This window comes from Marmota flaviventris, chromosome 5 (genome assembly GCF_047511675.1).
Source record: "Marmota flaviventris isolate mMarFla1 chromosome 5, mMarFla1.hap1, whole genome shotgun sequence".
NCBI lineage: Eukaryota > Metazoa > Chordata > Mammalia > Rodentia > Sciuridae > Marmota > Marmota flaviventris.
The window spans coordinates 75,647,866-75,668,259 of record NC_092502.1 but is presented as its reverse complement, the minus strand read 5'-3'; the positions used below and the strand labels follow the sequence as shown (position 1 = coordinate 75,668,259).

The 20,394-nt window shown below is 39.2% G+C and overlaps 1 protein-coding gene across 1 annotated transcript in view; it reads left to right on the top strand.

Annotated features, from left to right (window-relative positions):
• The first annotated feature begins 1,685 nt into the window (after positions 1–1,685).
• Man2a1 (mannosidase alpha class 2A member 1) overlaps positions 1,686–20,394 on the top strand; it is a 163,234-nt gene continuing 144,525 nt past the window's right edge. The window contains exon 1 of the mRNA XM_027927552.2: positions 1,686–2,321. Coding sequence (XP_027783353.2) covers positions 2,178–2,321 — 144 coding nt within the window. The 5' untranslated portion in view covers positions 1,686–2,177. The remainder of the gene's footprint in view (positions 2,322–20,394) is intronic.

The window sequence follows — 20,394 nt, the reverse complement described above, 5'->3', positions numbered from 1 at the left end:
CTAGTAAAAAGAGCCTTAGAGAGGGACTGGGATTGTGGCTCAGTTGTAGAGTGCTTGCCTTGCATGTGGAAGGCACTGGGTTCCATCCTCAGCACCACACAAAGATAAAATAAAGGCATTATGTCCATCTACAACTAAAATATGTATACATATAAAAAAAGAAACCTAGAAAATATAGACATAGTAGCTACCAGGGAGCTAACCTCATAACTAATCCTTGGGCTGAGTGATAGAGGGGCTAAGGAAGATCCCCTGTCCCTCCTACAACTAAGATCTAGACTTTATTTGGAGAGTCAAAGGCTGGCTAATTGAATAGTAGAGAAGTCACTATGGTGCTAAGTCTGCAAAACTTGTTGAAAATATGCCTTCTGGAACTTGATGCAAATTTCCTCCTGGGTGCCAGGGAAGCTATTTATGGAGTAGTGTCTCACACTATAAAACTGTTCTGGCCACCAAGCCATACAGGAGTTCAGAGCTGAAGAAACCTAGGTATGCAGCAAGAACCTGCCTACCAATACACCAAAATCAGGAAGCACAGAGTTCTTTTCTTCCTGTAATATCTCTTCAGCGCCCTCTACTGACAAAGCTTCAGTCCCAGAAGGCAAAGAAAAACCTGTTTAAAAGGCCCAGATCCATTTTCACAGTGCAGTATAAAAGGGTGAATTTGAAGCCGAAAGGCAAAAAATCAATAATCCGCACAAGCATCACTTCTCAGATTGTTCTTATAGATTTCGTTGGCAGATGCCTACTTCTGTCTGGAAGGGCCTTTGGCATGCCCTTTTCTCCCAGGTTTCACCAGGATGACACCAAAAACAAAGGAGGAAAAGATAAGTCAAACAGAATTTTGAGATTTCTTCTTTTCTTACAACCCTTCACGGAATACCCTTCTAAGTCGTGCTGAATCTGGGTGTTCCAGCATAGAAAACCTGAGCAGCAAAAGGGACACTGGGAGTAAGGCTAAATACCCTGTGGAACAAGGTCTGCTGGAGCAAACCCGAATGCAGCTTATTGCTACCCTTAACTCCTGCAAATCCGCCTCCCAGGTCATAGAAGCCTCCTGAGGTCTTCCTACTGCCTGGGCGGGCCCGGAGGGCGGCGCGCCGTGATTGGGCGCCGGGGGGCCCGCCCCCTCATCCCGGCGCGTCGGGAGGGGGCGGGGCTAGCCGCCCGCTCTGCTCCGGGGCTGCGGGCGCCTATTGACCCAGCCGCTGCCGCGCCGCCGCGGTCTTCGGCTTGTGGCTGGCGGTGCTCGAGCGCCCAGTGGCACTGGAAAACCGGTGCTTCCTCACGCTGCTGCCGCCGCCATCTCCGCGTTTGGGGGCGGGAAGGAAGGGGTGTTTCACGGCTGCAGCTGGAGCGGGCTTCTCTCCGGGGACGGTCCTCTCCTGCTTGCTCTCCTTTTCCTCCTCCCCGCGCCGCCGCCGCCCGTCCCCTGCACCCTCCCAGTGCAGCCCGGGTCCCGGAGCGGGGAGGTAGGGGCGCGGGGCGGGAGAGGCCGGTGAGCCGACGCGCACCCTGAGGAAACTCCTGTCCGATCCATAAGCCCCGGCATCCAGGGTGCACCCCGGTCCGGCCCCGGCAGCGGTGGCAGAGGCGGCAGAGGCAGCAGTAGGAAGGGGCTCGGTCGGGGGAGGCGGGGGCGGTGCCGCGGGGGCGGGTCCGGTCGTCCCGGAGCTAAGTTGTGTGGCTCGGCTCCTCCCGATCTAGTTCCTTTTCTCTGGTCTCTTCGGACCTGGCTGTGCGCGGCCGGCCTCGGAGCCGCGGAACCCGCGCGTTTTCTGGGTGAGGAGGACACGCCTGCCCTCGTCGAGAAAACTTTTCCTGCCGACTCAGTTGGGGCGGTGGTGGCAGGAAGTCCGGACAACGACCTCTCTCCGCCTGCTAGGCGCGCCCTGCCCGGTGTCGGCGCTGAGCTGGAGATTAAGTTTGTGGGAGCCCCTTCCCCACTGTAGGCGAGTTCCGCCTCGAGGGGAACGCCTGCCCCGGGGAGGGCAGTGGGCCAGGGCGAAGGCCCAGGGCGCTTGGTGGCGCCGGAGACGAGGTGCGGAGGGCTGTCCGGACCCACACCAGTTACCCGAGAGCGCGCAACCTGGGAGCAGGGAGCCTCCGGCGGCCTTTTCTAGAGTCCACAGCCCTCCACCTTCTCCGAGTGAGGACGGTGTCCGGGTCCTGAGTCTATGAGGAAAATGAAGTTAAGCCGCCAGTTCACCGTGTTCGGCAGCGCAATCTTTTGTGTGGTCATCTTCTCGCTCTACCTGATGCTGGACAGGGGTCACTTAGACTACCCTAGCAGCCCGCGCCGCGAGGGCTCCTATCCGCAGGTAAGCACCAGGCAGCCACGACGCTTGGCTCTAAGTGGGTAAGCTGAGGGCCTGTGGTTACTGGCTGCTCAGCGCCAGGGCAGGGTGAGGCCGAGCCTCCTTCAGCCAGGGTTCTGAAGCTCGGACCGCGGTGACCACGACCCGGGAACCTCCTCCTCCCGGGCACGCTGAGTTAACAAAGTGTCTGGCGGCGTGCGGTGGCAGTATAGCGCTCGAGGGAAGTGGGCATGTTCTGGCCCTCGTACCCCGGCCTGGGTACCTGCCGGTTGGGGCAACCGGTGTACCGAGAGGCACCCCTTCTGCAGCAGCATCGCTGTGATAGCCCCTGGGATCACCCAGGGTTAAGCTACCCGCGCCAGCACAGACCCCTGAGCGCACCAGTCGTGGAAATTGATCAAACAAACCACACTTGGCCTTTTTTTATTTTTATTTTTTTATTTAACATTTTTCCTTTATGGTCGCTTAAGGGACAAAAGTTTATTTCATTTTGTAGCCCTCTTCATGTGGATCTCAGGGTAGAGTTTAGTGTCGTCATTCTTCAGCTGTTACATAGGGTTGGTTTTGAGCAGACCTGGGGAGCCGAGTGAGGAAGCGTGTGTTATACTACAGCCGGAAGCTGTGGGGCGCTCCGTCCTGCTCCCGGTGGCAGATTGGCAAATGAGTTAGAAAAACGACGCGACCCAAATCTTTTATGTAGTTACCAAAAATAAGTAAAACGACGCAACCGATTCTATTTGGAAGGGTACCCTACGACATTGAAAGTTAAGTTTGTAGCTCTTTTCCAATGACCTGTACACTTAGGAAATTTCAGTACAAGTAAATATTGTGTGACCTGTAATGAATGAATCTGAAGAACTCATGCTGTCAGGCTAATCTAGAAACTACTTGACTTCTTAGGCACAGAGAAATCTAGGCCGCGAATGCGTGGATGTTTTAGTTTTTTTTTTTTTTTTTTTTTGTGTGTGTGTGTGTGTGACAGCTTAAATGACCAAAAGTATCCTTGCCCTTTCTTCTGACATGCTAGGGCAAATGGCCTGGATTTCATTGAAATTAATATACAAACTTTACTTGAATTATTGTGAAGGTGAGAAAAGACTCTCTTATGGATTCTGTCATCTTTTCAGAGCACTCAAAATATTTTGCAAGTGAGCCACATTAAATATCCCGTAGGCAGATGTTTTGAATTTTTACAAGCTTCCATTTCCCCTAGATTGAATGATAGAGAAAATATTTAACAAACACTGTGGGCTGATTTTAACTTTCGAGTTTACAGTTTACCCAGTGCTTGTTGATAAGGTTGAAGAAAACAGTGTGACAAAAAGTAAACCCTCTGAAGCCAGAGAGAAAAAGGAGTTCTAAGCTTTGTTTGATATGTTGTGTAATTTTGGGGTTAAACTTACTGTTTTCCTACTTTCCCCTTATTTTCAGAATTTTCTCCATTACAGGAAAAAAACCATAAAAACTGATTTACTTAAAGTGTTGTCTTGAGTAATGTACATTGACTTTTGGCTTGGTGATCACTTGAAAACGATTTATGCAAACATCTGCATTGGGGTTCTCTGGCAACTTTGACGTTTTACTTTGTTTCTAAAGAATGATTGACTCATTCATTTACTAGGAAATCTTAAGCAAAGTTAATTCCAGTATTTTAATATTTATCTCTAGTGCTCAGTAATGGGCTTAGGTTCTGCTTAAAGTTAAAGCATTTGGTGGAAAGGGATAGTGGCTGCTAGAACAGAAGGGCATAGTGTGTGTGTAGTGCTTTGTGGGTAAGAGGGGGAGGGTTTGGAAGGTGGTTTTTGTAGTTAAGGTTGTCTTTCTCAAGTTTTTACTGTTGAATTTTCACTGTAGGAGGAAGGTACTCTTTGTTGGTTGAGTGTTGGCGGGCCACTGAATCCCCAAGTAGGTAGACTTTATGAGCTTCACTTTTTCCTGTCTGACATTAGCTTGGGTGTATTCCATAATAAACTTGATTGGTACAACCACCACCTAGTAGGTGTGGAAAAGAAGGCACAGAAGAGATTATCTTGCCCAGGGTCACACAGCTAAAAGCTAGGATTTGAACAGGCAGCTTTTGGAGTGTAGCCTCTTGGCCACTCTGCTGTCCTGACATTTGAGAATCCTTTGCCTATAGTTTAGGCCTCTGCTTGCTTGTGGAAAGACCTAGTGGAGCAACATGTTGCTCTGTGGAACCTTAGCTTACGCCTTTTTTTTTTTCTTTTCTAAAGGAACTTTTATTGTAAAGCCATAATGAATGTGGTTCTTTTCCTGAAACATTTAGTGCTTGAGATTTCTATCTTCCCAGAATCTCCCTGCTTATTTCACAACTAAACAGAGTAGTGAAAATCATTATGCAGCATAGCATACAGCATGTGAATTGATTCTTTTATTTTTTCATGACCTCTGTATGTTGCTCTTAATTGATAATAACACCAAACACAGCGAAAGTGGGTTGCTGTATATTTCTCTTATGAGTTTGCATACTGAATTCCTGAATTTTAGTAGAACCAAGGTAGTCAGCCATTGTATGTCATTTTTTGGTGCCTCATAGAATAATGTATCTAGAAAGTATGAGTTTCTCTGTATTGTCCATTTAGTTTTCTTTCAGTTGATATGGAATCTTCAGTAAGGTATAAATTCCATTTTGTAAGCAAGGTATTTTTACTTAAAGACCATCCAAAATTGAGAGAAATCTCTTTGCTGTATTTTGGGCCTTTGTTCTTTTTCTCTCCTTCCCTGACTTTGTGTTTTCCACCACTTGACCAGACTTCTAGGGAAGGAATGGGCCCACTCAGGGTACTCCACTTTCATCTTGGGAACTGCCTGCTCCAATTCTTTGGAGGGCTTTCCCCTTGTGCTTCCAGGGAGAATTCCTTTGAAGGCTGTCAGCAACAGGTGGCTTATTCTTTTAGCTTGTGTGTGTGTTTCAAGATTAATAGTAAAAATTCCACTCTGGATCAGAGGCTGGCCAGAACAGTAATCCCCTGAAAATGCTTTATGGTCAGTTGTAATAATTTGAATAGATAAAAAGGAGAAACATTGTTAAGGTCTCCCTGAAAGTCTTCATCATTCTCCCAGGAAGATTTCATAAGTTGCTTACTATCTTCAGCATGAGTAATAACAAGTCTTATTAATGTCTTATGTTTGGATCTGGAGAATTAAAACAATCAATTTTTGTATCACAAATAATCAATTTTTAAATAACAGGAATATCATATGACCATCGAGATTAATGTTAGCTTTTGTAAGTCTCTATAGAAGCTGAGATTCTGGTGGAAAATGTGAAAATCAAGTTCAGACCTTATGATATTTATCAAGTATGGAACACTCTAGTTTCCATAAGTATTTGATTATAAGTCCTTAGAAGGTAGGGACATTTATGCCTTTTATTCCCTTTAACTTCTATAATGGCATTATAATACACATTTTAAAAAGTGCTTCCTGGCTATATAACACTAGTATTTTTTGAGTCCAACACAATAGACCTTAATAAAAGTTGACCTATGGCTGGGGATGTGGCTCAAGCGGTAGCACGCTCGCCTGGCATGCGTGGGGTGCTGGGTTCGATCCCCAACACCACATAAAGATATTGTATCCACCTAAAAACTAAAAAAAATAAATAACTTAAAAAAAAAAAGTTGACCTATGACAATAAGTATAACTAGGACCTTGATCCTCAGTTTTTTTTCTTTGTTGTTTTTACAAATCTGTAAATCTTATGAATGACATATAGGAAAAATATGATCTTCTCCCCTCTTTCCAGTGCACTGTATTTATAAATGGTAGCACTTGTTGCCCTGAGTTGATTAGATTTGTGTCTGATCATTTGTCTCCTTTTAGGTGATACAAGACTTGAGAGCTTTTGGAAAGTGGTGGAACTTTGACAGAGGTGACATTTAGGAATTCAGAACTTTAAATCCCTTTGCGGTTTCCCTCTTGAGTCCAACAGTCTTGTGGGACTCTGAGACCTAAACTTCTATGAACCAACTGTGCTAGATGCTGGTGACTGCCTTTGGTGTGAGGTTTCATTTTATTATTTTAATTGATTTGAATGTATTGTTCCCAGATCAACACTGTGTTCAGGGCTTGAACAAACACTTTATAGTCACAAAGATGTAATGACTGTTTATTGAAAGGGTATTTTCTGTTACTCATTAATTAGCATTACGGGATATTTGGACTATGGACAGAACATTGAAAATGACCACTTTTGTTGTTGTTTTTAATCTCAGTCAACTGTTGCTTTTTATGAGAGCTATAAAACCATGTATCTTTTTTGAAAGACAGAAGTGTTGAGACATTTCTTGAAGTAGTAGTTCAGTGGCTGGTGCTGATCACCTGCTCTACTCTTATCTGTTTTTACTCTGTAGCTTTAAGTTTTCCCTTGTTGTTTCCCAGGTCCATAGAGAGACTTTTAAGAAGGTGGGAGGATACCTAACAGCTTTGGTTATCTGTGGTTGCTGGATGATAAAGGCCTCATTGCATTTTTGGCCAGTTCTGAATTGGTAGTCAGGTTCCTGGTAGCAGCGATTTTTATCAAGAGTTCACATAGAACTAAGGAGAGTGAATTTTGCTGATTCTTATAATTGCTGTTAGTAGTTTGATCGGGAGAGGAAGTAGAACATTTGAGCTAAAATGGGTTTCGGTTTTAGTTATTAAGACAAGCTGCTAATTTTAAGAAACCAGGTTGAGGTTCAAACAGGTTTAGAGGGTTGATGGTATTGTAATGGAGCTCACACCTGTGCTTTAGTAAGTATTGCTAAATTTGCCTTATGATAGGAAGGAAGTAAATCATTTGATTAAACTCTGAATCTCTTGGTGTTATGTGAGAGTGCATTTAAGATAATGCTATTTGTATTCTAGATGCAGATAAATGCATAGTAAGAATCTTATAAATATTTTAGTGTTAAACTTCTAAATCTAACATATTGTTTTCTAAGGAAAAGATTGCTCTTGGAGCACTTTAGTTTAAAACTGCACATATTCTACCTTTTTCTGCCTCTGTCCTGGGGTTTTACAACCTCTTTGCTATTGGCATTTTGGATATGAGGATTCTTTGGTGTTGGGGACTGTCCTGTGCTTTGTAGGATGTCTAGCATCATCGCTGCTGTCTACTCCAATATATGGCAACAGCACTGTTTTCTTTCTCTTCCCAATTGTAGCAATCAATATCTCCAGATATTGCTTAATATCTACTGTGGGGGTGGTGGGGAAATTGTTCCCATTGAAAATCACTTTTGCTACAGTCAAGCCAAAGGCCTTTTCTTTATACCCAGTGCACTTTGTTAGCATTTTGCATTTTAGGAAAGAGTGATCAAAGGTATAATTTCAATACTCAAAAGGATAACTAGCATTTTTTTGACGTATGAACTGTATTTTTCTCTGGGCCTAAAATTCACTTACATATTTAAGATTCTAAATTGTAACATGTTACAGAAAACATAAGGCTAGATTATGTTCATATACAAGTTGAAGAAAAAAATGTAAGTTTATTATAATGAAACTTAATTTTTTTCTAATCTTTACCACCTGGACATATATATTCTGAGAAAAAACATAACGGTCAGATCTTGGTAAAGAGATCATCTTTTACTTTGTACAGGTGGAATTAGAGGTCTCAGTAGTCTTGGTTTATTACCTTGCCTTTTATCATAGGAAGATAAAATGTATTGATTAATTATAAAGTGTTATAAAATCATATGCATAATTAATTTGAGATTCCGAAAGTTTCTCAGGCAGACTGTTTACTTTTTTCAGTGTAATCCTTTGTTTTAATTCTGATGATTCTGGTTATCATATTTTATGTGCCTTTATGAGATGAGGGAAAGCAGGAAAAGAAACTGGGAAATAAAGTGGGAAGAGGCTTTCCTTATGTTCATTTTGTCTTCTCAATAGCAAGTTTTAAGAAAGGAGGATGGAGGTGAGTGCAGGAAAAGAATGAAGTTCTTAGTAAATATCTTCTCTTTTGTCCCTAAGGTCTTAAAATCTGCCTGAGTCAGCTAACCATAAGCCAAATTGGACTACTACCTGTTTTTTTGTGTGAGCTGGAAATTTTTAAATGGTTAAATAATGCTTCATGGTGATTCTTCTCCAGATTTTCTCTGGTGCTTTCACATTATAGTGGTAGAATTGAGTAGTTGGAACAAAAACTCTCTGGCTCACAAAAAGTAAAATATTTACTGTCTTGCCCTTTTCAGAAGAAGATTGCCAATTCATGGCTTAAAGTATATTTCTCTATCAATCATTAACATTGGAGGCAAATAATATGTTTAGGGCTGTTGAAGCAAACAGACTAAATAAAAAATGAAAATTCTCATAAACTGGTTATTAAGTAAGCACTGGTAAAAATTTGTGTTTTTTGAGTGTGGTTTAAAACTTGTGTAATATATGTTTCTTAGATTTCCATATCCTTGGGGAACATCTGTGCTAGAGGACAGGCATGCTTAATGCATTAAATTTGTTTCCCTTCTATCACTGGAAGGTTTCTCACTATAGAACTGCTTTGGGAAGGAGTGTTCTGGATCATGAGCTATGAAAAATTCATTGACTTCAAGATTGAAAACCATGACTTTATAGTGGTTTGAATCTGCTGTAATTCACAGATGACCTGCATTCCAAGTCTAATCTGTGTGGGTTAGTACTGTAGAAGTAGATCCCAGGTGTAGGTATCTTCTTAGTAAATCATAAAAATAGGACAGGACTTGGCAGTTCTCTCTGAGATCCTGAGTGTTGCCTAGTGTGGAGGTAGAGAACCACCAGATTGTCAGCAGGATTACTAGACTGCTATTCTGTTCCTTAAGGAGTAAGTAATTCCTGCTAATTTTTATCCATTTTCTTCACTCTTTTTAAATATTATCATCTTCTTCTTGCATTTGTAGAGATTATAGTACCATGTTTAAATTGCAGTATACTTAGTTTGAACCAAAATTCATCTCATTGAGGGGTGTTTAAGGTTAATGCTAAGTTTTTAGTTTTTTTTTTATTGTTAAATGTATGTATTTGTGCAAATAAAGATTTGTGTGTATTTTCCTGCAAATAAATGAATTTCCCACTGATTTTCTTAGCAGGCCCAGAAAAATTAAATGCTTTTTTGAAGAGTGGAGCATACCCCAAATCTGACTTTATGCTGTATTCTTGCTAGTGAGCCATATTGTCCTGAATCAGGAGTGTGAAGAGCTGGGGACTTTGGCAATGATTTTTGTCTTTTAAACACTTAGGCATTTATGAAAGAACAGATCTATATCTAAGTAAAAATTCAGATAGTTTAGAAAGGTATACATGGACAATTGAGGAGTCTCTCTTTCCTTCTCCTCCATCCAAGTTGATTTTTTTCTGAGTCCCACTTCTTACCATTAAGAGTGATTCCTAATCTAACTAACTAACCATATATATTTGTAAATAAAAATTGGAACAAAAAACGTTTTTGTTCCATTTTAAAACTATTGTTCCCCTTTATAAAAGATGAGGAATTCGTCCTCATTCTAATTTTATGCAAGTTAGTTTTATATTCTTCTTACATTCTTCTGTTTGATATATCCTAACAACTTTCAATGATGTAATTTCATTTATTTTCATGTTTCATCAACTTTAGGGGTAACATCTTGACTCTTCACTGTATCAGAAGAGGAAGTTGGCAGTTCTCCACATTCTTCCACTGATTTTTATTCCCTCTCATTTTCTGTCCTCCTTGAACCATCAGTTCTTTTATACCCACCAGCATTATATTATCTGCATTTCATTCTGAAACTGAATGTCTTAGATAGGCTGACTATCAGTTGGCTACAAAAGTTGAAAACCAGTAAACAAAGTATATAGGATTTCAGTTGGGTAGAAAAAATAAGTTCAAGAGATTTATTATATAATATGGTAACTCTGAAAATAACAATATATCATATTCTTGAAAATTGCTAAAAGTAGATATTAAGGATTCTTACTATCTAAATGATAATTATTAGAAGTAATGTATGTTAATTTGATTTAGCTATTCCAACGTGCACATTTCAAAGCAACATATTGTATGTGATAAATATATGCAATTGTTATTTGTCAATTAAATAATGAAAAGTTAAAAACAATGAATATTTTCAACCTATAATAATATAAATATTGCTTACTGTGTTTCAGGTAGTTTGACCTAATGGACAAGGAGGGATAATCTTACATTGTTAAACATGTCTTATAAGGAAATATTCTAAGCCTCAGAGCAAGGGGGTTCCTTTATATTCCAGCTGCTAAGAATCATGCTGTATTTTGGGTTTCCTTTACATCTGGACCATGACTTCCTTGTATAGCTTTTTGCTTCTCCTATCTCAAATTCTTTTCCTTTTTCTTATTGATATAGGAAATGGAAGTTATCAAATCCTATCTGTTGAATCTCATTATTTTAAAATATTTTACAACTCAGCATGCATCAATATTTTGATACCTTGTGGCTTTTCATGATTGAAAGCATGGAGTCTTGTCATTTTTGTTGTTGTTCACAGGGCTGGTGATATTTTATTTCCTTTCAGGGTTAGGAGGACAGGGCTGAAGACATCCTTTGTAGGAGTCCTTTCATTTTCCTTTGTGCCACAGGTGTGGAGGAATATGGAGTTCATGAGTCTAGGCCCTGGCAGTAACATTATGAGCAGCACAAGAGAATGGAAGCCTAAGATTGTGAATTATTCTCAGAATTATTTTCTCCATTAAAAAAAATCCTGAACTTGCATTTTAGAATCCAGTAAAATAGTCATTCTTTTTAAGAGTCATCAGCATCCCAGAGAAGTCTTACATATGAAAACGTTGTTGTAGAATTTTAGAGTAGGAAGGGTCCTTCCAGGTCAGTTAATTTAGTTTTTGATTTTTCACATAAGGGCACAGAGCCACATAAACTAGATCTCAGCAGTTTGCCCAATCATTGCATACCTGGAATATACATCCTGACCTATAATTCAGTCTTGATATATCATACCAAATGTGTATTTGAGAACTTACTATGTTTTAGGTACTTTGAAAATTGTGGTAGACATGTTAACTATGTTTCTTGTCTTGAAAGAACTTCCTACTTATTTGGGGAAATAAAACTACCATATGTGAAACAATTATAGACAGTTAAGAGCTACTTAATTATTCATTAAATGAATTAATTTAAAGAGCTTAGAATGGTGCTGGGCACATATTAAGTACTCAGTAAATGTCAATTATTGTCAATAGATAGAAGTTTATGGTGTACCTGTTGTATACCAGACACTGTTTTAGATTCCAGGGATTCAGGAACTGAGTAAAAAACTATAGTCCATAATCTTATTTTGTGTTTTTAATAGAAGGACAAAGACCTTAAAAGGAATTCTGAAACTCAAGTAAGTTTGGGTGATGGCCAAGTTAAAGTTGACCAAAGGAGAGGGGAAAGAAGCTAAGCTTTTCTGATTGGACTTTGATGGAAGGAAGAACTTTGCTAGTGTAAAGGGCAATGCTTCCAAAGCTTTGGCATCATGAAGGACCAGGTATCTTGGGAAGACAGGAGGAGAGTGGCTTGCTTTGGAATCAGTTTGGTGCTTGTAAAGACTAGTTGGGAAAAAGGGACCAGATAATTAATTGCCACAAGAGTCAGTCTGAAGAGTTATGTGTTAGATGGTAGCAAACCACTCAGAATTATTGAGCATGCCAGGCAGCTGCTTGAGAAAAGCAGTGTTAGAGAATTAATTTTGTAGAAAATTTTAGATCTGGAAGCTAAGAGAATATTCAATCTAGATTATTCTGGTAGCAGTGTGTAGGAAGACTCAGAAGCAGGAAGGCAGCTGAGAATCTGTTTGAGGTAATACAGACATAAGGCAGTAAATCTCTGTACCAGTATTGAATTGGCTAGAGTAGAAAGAGAGAAAAGTATGGAGACATTTTGTGAAGAGAAGCACCAGGGCTTTCTAACAGATATGAAAAAGGCTAATGATGATGGGTGGCTTGAGTCAAAAATTTTCTTTCACCTTTTTCCTTTGGGGCATTGGAGACTGGGTTATATTGTTTGCAGACAAACGGGTTGAAAGACAAGCTGGTTTGGAAGCCAAGTTCAGTTTCATTATAATGAAGTGGATGTTAGTGGAAATAGCCAAATGGGCTGGAGTGCTGGGACCAGAGAGCAAGGAAAGGAGATGTTGATCTGGGTGTCATCAGAGTCGAGAAAGAATGAGCTCACTCCGGGACTGTGCTCAATAAGGAGAGCAGAGAGCCAAGTACATTTCTTATAGCCAGAAGCTGCACTTCTTATATTAAGATTATTGTGCAGCAGATGTTAATAAAATAAAGCAGCTTGTATTCAATTTGACAGAAACCAGCTCATAGAGCAGCATACCTAAGAAAAGATAAGATTATCATAAGGAATAATTTCAAAGATTCATTTCAGTAGGAGACTTAAAAAGACCCTTGTCATCCTTAGCACAATTTATTGGTATTAGATTAGTTTTTCTAAGTTCTAAGAACATAGATTGTGTGGATGGGGAGTGAAGATGAGGTGGTGAAGAGGGAGAGAGATACTAAGGATCAAAAGACAATACCCCAAATGGCGGGGTTCAGAGCTCAAGGTTGTTTCAAAGGTCAGGGAGATTTCTGAGAATTGTCTCTTATTTTTTGAGTAAAGAAGATCCCCTTTTGCTTGGTTGGCAACTGATAAAGTAAGAACTGTCTGTGACCCAGGGCCACCTCTGGAACACATGTATGGCCAAATGATGACAAAACTTGAGATGCACGATATTTTTTGTAACTTTAAGGGAAGAAGATCCAATAATTGTTTTAAAAAATGAGATTTGAGATCCTCAGAAATTTATAATGTTAACTCTTCTTTTATAGCTGATAGTATGATGTTTGGAAATTGCTGTTATGTTCTCATATATTAAGTCATGCCTTGCTGTTCCTTACTATCCCACGTAGACCAGCTGGTTCAGATGGATTTTTATACAGGAAGATGTAGGTAAAAAATATGTAAAACTTTAGAATCGTTGGTGCTCATAAAGCATAGTCAGGAAATTCACCATTTATATTAATTCAGTTGGAGCTTGCCTAAATACCTGTCTTGTTAGTAAGAAGTTGAAGGGCCTTATTTATGAAATGATTAGTATAAATAAGATTAAAAGGGAGGTGGATTATTCTACTTAATACAACTCTGCTTTCAGAGGCTCCCCCAGACTATTTCTGTGTAAAAAAATGATCTCAGGCATGTCAGTTGCATTTATTTTAATAGGCTAATACTGTTTACGTTGATTGGTTTTTTTCCTTTACTGACAGTTATTCTCTTTTTACATTGAAATTGTGTTTTCCAAAATTACTTGTGTAAAATACATTATATTATGTTGAGATAACTTTTCTCAGCAGGTCCTAAGATACAATATATGTCCTTTATCTATGGGGAATGAGTTTAGGTAGTATAAATAGATAGTCCATAATTATTCTAGGTACAGAGACAATTATGTGTCAAAAAAAAAAAAATAGAAGATTATCAACACAGACCAGAGTCACTGACTAGATGATGTATAACAACATGACCCTGGTTACCTGGGGATTGTTGCTGTGCAAAAGTATATCACAGGAACTTTGGTACAGTTCTTGGATGGGATACACTGTTGACAGATTATCTCAAAGTCCTAAGTATAAGAATATAAATATACAAAAAATAAGTTTTATATGGAAAACCAATGTGGTTCTTAAAAGTTTTTCAAAAAGAAAAAAACAGTGTTCCATAAAATAGTTTGGGAAGTGCTGAGTTGAAGAATTCAATAGTTAATTTGCTTAGTGCCACTTAATTGTAGTTATTAAATGGATTTGTAAGTAATAAAACTGCATTTTATTAAAATATTTTATAATCCAGACATTTTGCCCTACTTACAAACCCTTCTAGTAATTGTTTTTAAAAGGGTGTCTGTTTTTTTAGAGTCTCACTTTCTGTAATAACTTGGTGCCTAAAGTGTTGCCTCAATAGGAGGTAATTTCTATGCAACCTTATTGGGCTGGTGCAGGTGGGGGCCATACGGTTTTAAAATAAACATGCATCTGGAAACTCACAGTGTGGAAATGGAGTTGTCTCCTGGAGCCTGAAGAAAGTGCTAACAACTGGAATTCTAACCACATTTTTGGAGGAGGGTGTTGAGAGGATGGAGTGCTAATATTCCAGGTCAGGGCTGGGATCCTCCATAGTGATTCTGGCAGCTTCCCAGTGGTTGCCCAGGTGCAGTGACAAGGCCCTTGAATATCCTACCTGGGCACACTGGAAGTCCTAGTTGTTCTTCTAATCCTCATTTGGCATTCTTGTCATCTACCTGTATTTAAGTATACTCTGTTATCACAGTACCTTGTCAGGTGTGACATGAATAATGATTTGCCAGAACAAAGTATGTATTGCTTCTGTGTTTTGGTAGGGTATTTTATAATTCACTGTTCTTCATGCTCACCTGTTAATAGCTTTTATTTTGTTGAATATAGAAGTGGCTGCACAAAGACAATATCTTGGAAGAAATTTGGGCATGTTAAGCTCCCAGATCTGGAAAAAACAGTATTAGAAAACCATTTGTAACTGTGGCTTGCTGATAGAGAGTTAGGGATACATACAGAACTGTGGTCCCAGCCCTGGTTCATTTTTTCTCCTTTTGAGTTTAACACTATGTGTCTTTAACTGGTGGAGTTAGTGCTTGAGGGGTTATCATTCTGTCAAACCCAAAAGCCTTCATATTAAATGCCTGAGATCTGACTGAATGGAGAATTTTTATGTATGGGCTGAATTGTGGCTGACCAGAGAATTCTGCAAATAACGACAATACCCTATTGGAAATATAAAACAAAGTTCTTATATTTATATATTTAGTTTGAATACGCTGGTTCTTAACTGGGGATGTGTGAGAATTATCTGGTGAGCCATTTAAAATTATACAAAGCAGATCTATGGAAGCATTGTTAGTAATCCCATTTGTTCCCATTGCTTGAAATTTGTATTGGCACTGATCACTCAAGTTTGTATTTTCAGCTTTGATTTCTCGCTTAAGTTCCAGACTTACATGTCTAAAATTGACACCACCATTCAGATATCTGATAGCTCAGAACATATTTTCCCCTCTATCTGTTCCTTCCCCAGTATTCCCTGTTTCTCTAAAATGCCACTCATTTTCATCCCAGTTGTCACAGCAAAAAACTAAGGCCAATTTCTTTCTTTCTTGCCCCTATTGCTAGTCTATTCATCTTCTCACATCCTGTCCTGTTCCTCTACCTCCATTGCCCTGGTCCAGTCACCATGGCTTTTTCCTGGAAAATGACTGTCATTTCTTTATCTCTACTTTGCCCCACCAGAGTCTGAGAGTGGCTTTAAAACACTTTATTCATTGACTTTAAAACTCTGTTTCAGATGAAAGGGTTGATGTTTCTTTCCCTGAAAATTATTTTTAATCATAAAGTCTGACTCTGTCTTTCCCTACCTTCTTTATTCATGTGGGTGAACAGCCTTGTTTGACCAAGTCATGCCTCTGGGAAACAGCTTATGAAGTTTATGGTCTTTCCTTCCATTTCTGCATTGTTGGGGTTTGTAGGGTTTGTAGCTACTCAGGCTCACGATTCCCTCCCTCCCTCCCCCTCTCTCTCTCTTTCTTTCTTTCTTTCCTCCTCCTCTTCCTCCTCCTCCTTCTTCTTTAATTTGTTCTAATTAGTTATACATGGAAGTAGAATGCATTTTTTTTTTTTGGTGATGCTGGGAATCGAACCCAGGGCCTTGTGCATTTGAGGCAGGCACTCTACCAAGTGAGCTGTATCCCCAATCCAGGAGAATGCATTTTGATGCATTGTACACAAATGGAGCACAACTTCTCCTTCCTCTGGCTGTACATGGTGTAGAGTCACACCAGTAGTGTAATCATACATGTATATAGGGTAATAATGTTCATCTCATTCCACTGTCCTTCCCACCCTTACCCCCTCTTCTCCCCTCAGCACAATTCAAAGTTACTTCATTCTTCCCTATGCCTTCCCCACACTCCTTTATGGATGAGTAGCATTTGCTTATCAGAGAAAACAGTCAGCCTTTGTTTTTTGGGGGTGGGTTTGCTTATTTTTTGCTTAGCATGATTTTCTCCAGCTCTATCCATTTACCTGCGAATGCCATAGTTTCATTCTTCTTTAAGGCTGAGTAATATTTCATTTTGTATATGTACCACATTTTCTTTATCCATTCATCTGTTGAAGGGCATCTAGGTTGGTTCCATAGTTTAGCTATTGTGAATTGAGCTTCTGTAAACACTGATATGGTTACATTACCATATTATGCTGATTTTAAGTCCTTTATGTTTAAACCTAGGAGTGGGATAACTAAGTCAAATGGTGGTTGCATTCCAGGTTTGCTGAGGAATCTCCATACTGCTTTCCATAGTGGTTGTACCAACTTGCAGTGCCATGAGCAATGTATGGATGTACCTTTCCCCCCACATCCTCGCTAACACTTATTATTGCTTGTGTTTTTGCAATTCCTATTAAAATACAAATGACATTATTCATAGAAATAGAAAAATCAATCATGAAATTCATTTGGAAAAATTAGAGACCCAAAGCAGTCCTTAGCAAGAAGAGTGAAGCAGGAGGCATCACAGTACCAGGCCCTTAAACTACTACAGAGCAATAGTAACAGAAATGGCATGGTATTGGCATCAAAATACACATGTAGACCAATGGTAAAGAATAGAAGACACAGAGACAAACCCACATAATACATTGATCTCATACTAGACAAAGGAGCCAAAAATGTACACTGGAGAAAAGATGGCCTATTCAACTAATGGTGCTGAGAAAACTGGAAATCCATATGTAGCAAAATGAAATTAAATCTTTATCTCTCACCTTGCATAAAAATCAGCTCAAGGTAGATCAAAGACTTAGGACTAGAACAGAGACTCTTTGCCTAATTAAAAAATAAAAAGTAGGCACAAATGTTAATCATGTTGGCTTAGTATCTGATTTCCTTAACAAGACTCTTAAAGTGCAAGAAGTAAAATTAAGAATCAATAAATGAGATGGATTCAAACTAAAAAGCTTCTTCTCAGCAAAGGAAACAATTAATACTGTGATGAGAGAGCCTACAGAATGCTAGAAAATCTTTACCACATGCACCTCAGAGCACTAATCTCCAGGATACGTAAAGAACTCAAAAAACTTAACACCAAAAAAAAAAAAAAAAAAAAACCAAGAACAAAACAAAACAAAAAAAACCTCAATCAATAAATAGGCTAAGGAACTAAACAGACTCTTCACAGAAGAAGAAATACAATCAATCAGTAAAATGAAAAGATGTCCATCATCTCTAGCAATTAGAGAAATGCAAATCAAAACTTCAGTTCTTTTGATGGGGATTTGGGTAGACTTTCTCTAACAGACTGCAAGTGAAAGGATCCTTTTTCTAAGCTTTATTTATGTAGGACCAAATTTTTACCAGCGTTATATTGCTTTGGTAACCACCACAAACTTAGTGGCTTAAAACAAGAAAAATGTATTATCTTACAGGTCTAGTGGACAGAAGTCTGATAGGCCCTACTAGACAAATCAGGATGTCTGCCAAGCTGCGTTCCTTTCTGGAGGCTCTAGGGGAGAATCTGTTCTTTGCTTTTCCCAGCTTCTAGAAGCTAAATGTATTCTTTGGCTCAAGGCCCCCTCCCAACAATAGAATCACTCAGACCTCTACTGTCCTTACTTCTCCTTCTTTGGCCTGACTGTCCTCTCTCTTTTTATTCCCCTTTATAAGGACCCTTGTGATTAATATTGGCCTAACTGAGTATTGTAGAATGATCTCACCATCTCAAAATCTTAATTACATTAGCGAAATTTCTTTTGTCATGTAGGATAATGTATTTGTAGACTTCAGGGATTAGGACCTTTATTTTTTAGTTGTAGTCGGACAGCATGTGTTTATTTTGTTTATTTTTGTGTGGTGCTAAGGATCAAACCCAGTGCCTCATATGTGCTAAGCATGAGCTCTACCCTGAGCTATAGCCCCAACCCCCAGGACTCAGACATTTTTGATTAATCATTATTCTGCTTACCTTAGCAGACACTATTCAAACTAATGTTCGTATGCTGACTTAATCCTCATAACAACTATGAGTTAGGTGTTATTAATTATCTCCATTTTATAGATGAGGAGATTGAGGTATGGAGAAGTTATGAAACCTGCCCAATGTTGCATGGCCATTTGATATGGAGCCAGAATTCAAATGTAGCTTGACTTTAAAGTTTGGTTTTAATTTTATTTCTACAGTCACATGCTGTATCTGTCAAAGTAATTTTTAGAAAGCCATACTTTTATTATAGTAGCAGCAGCCATAATCATACCTTTTGCAGTGATTAGTTGATGGCAGTTTCTGAACTAATTTCTTTCACAATCATTCCAAGGCATAGAATCTGCATTTTGTCTATAAGGAAACCGAGGCCCAGAAAAGTTACTTCCTTAAGGTAGTAAGTGCCAAAGGACTGGAATTTAAATAACTGAATATACTTAACTATTGAACTAACCTCCCTTTATCTTTATCTGGTGAAGAAGGGCATTAAATATAAAAGTAATCATTATTTGCTGTTACATTATTAGGAACATTTGATGACAGAATCAAGAGTTAAGACAGAATCAGATCTTGATGGGATAGAGTGATATCCTGAGTCTAACAGAATTATATTGAAGGGGAAAAATGCATGAATGAAAGGTGAGATTGATCAGGAATTTCAGATACATATACATTGGGGAAAAGTTTTGCTTCTTTTGCTACCATTGATGACATTATAAACAATAATATTTTATCTAAAGTTCTCTGAACTAGAAATTTGATTTGATTGAGTGCAGATCTTATTACCATGGTAAGAAACATTCTAAAATTATTTTGATATTCTTTTTCCAAAGTGCCTGTGCTGCCCACATCAGTTGAAAAACCATAACTTCTTAAACTGTGGTTAGTGAAAATAATTTTTGGTTGGACCATAAAGAATTCATAATCTTTGCCCTAGAAAGGGAGCCACACATTCTACCCTGCTCATGAGGTCATAATTATCATGCTGTGACCAAACGTAGGTCAGGTTCTGTGTCATTTCCCAGACAATCCATGAAGTCCATCCTGTTACTTAGGACTTTCCTTCCTGTGCTCTTCTTATCTTTTTGGGTAAGAAATGAATGCGATACAATGAAGATTTTTTTCAAAAATTTTCTTTTTTTTTTTTTTTTAAATTAAGTGTTGTTTTTTTTAGTTGAAATTTTTGGGGCGTGAGGTTAACATTTAGTCCTTTGCACACTGTTTTTGTCTCATCTTCTTCCTCTTTCTTTTTCTTTCTCCTCCTGCAAATATTTGAGATCCTTCTATGTACCAGGCATTGTGCTGGGAATCAGAGTGCCAGGAAGAGCAAAATTGCTATGGTGCCTTTTCTCAATATACAGGTCCATGTAGTAATGAAAAAGTGGAAGCAATACATGAATTAAGTGGATATTTGTGATATTCTGTGGAGGAAAATAGTATCAAGTTGAGATAGAGAATAACTTGAGGATGGCTGAGAAGGCTATACAGAAGTGAATTGGGTGAGAGCTGAAGCATTGTATATACAAAAGACATGTTCAAGGTACAGAGATGTGGGGAGGAGCTGGCTTGGAACTGGGACACAATCAGCAAGAAGATGAGAAAGGAAGTGGTTGCACCTTCTTATTGAATGTGGTATACCAGAATGAGTGTGTGTGTTTGCCTGTAGGTGTTTTACTGTTCTAAGTACAACAAGAAACAAGCACTGCCTGCTAAGAAAGGTATTGCAAGTTGAATATGGGCATGGATGAAGGATATAGCATGTAAATGGGAAATCAGGTGGGAGGCTTCTGCACTAGGCCAGGTGAGACTATTGGCGACTTGAAAGCAGGCTGTTAGGAGTCCAGAAGGAAAGAGGTTGACTGACTCAATGAGTTATTTTAGAGGCAGGATAGAAAGAGCTTATAGGTAGTTTGAGTGTGTGAGCATTGTAAGGAAGGAGGAGGAAAACAATTATCACACCAAGATTTTGAGGGTGTCCAACCAAGTGAAGATTAAAGGCACTTAAGGAGACTTGAGGTCTGAAGTGG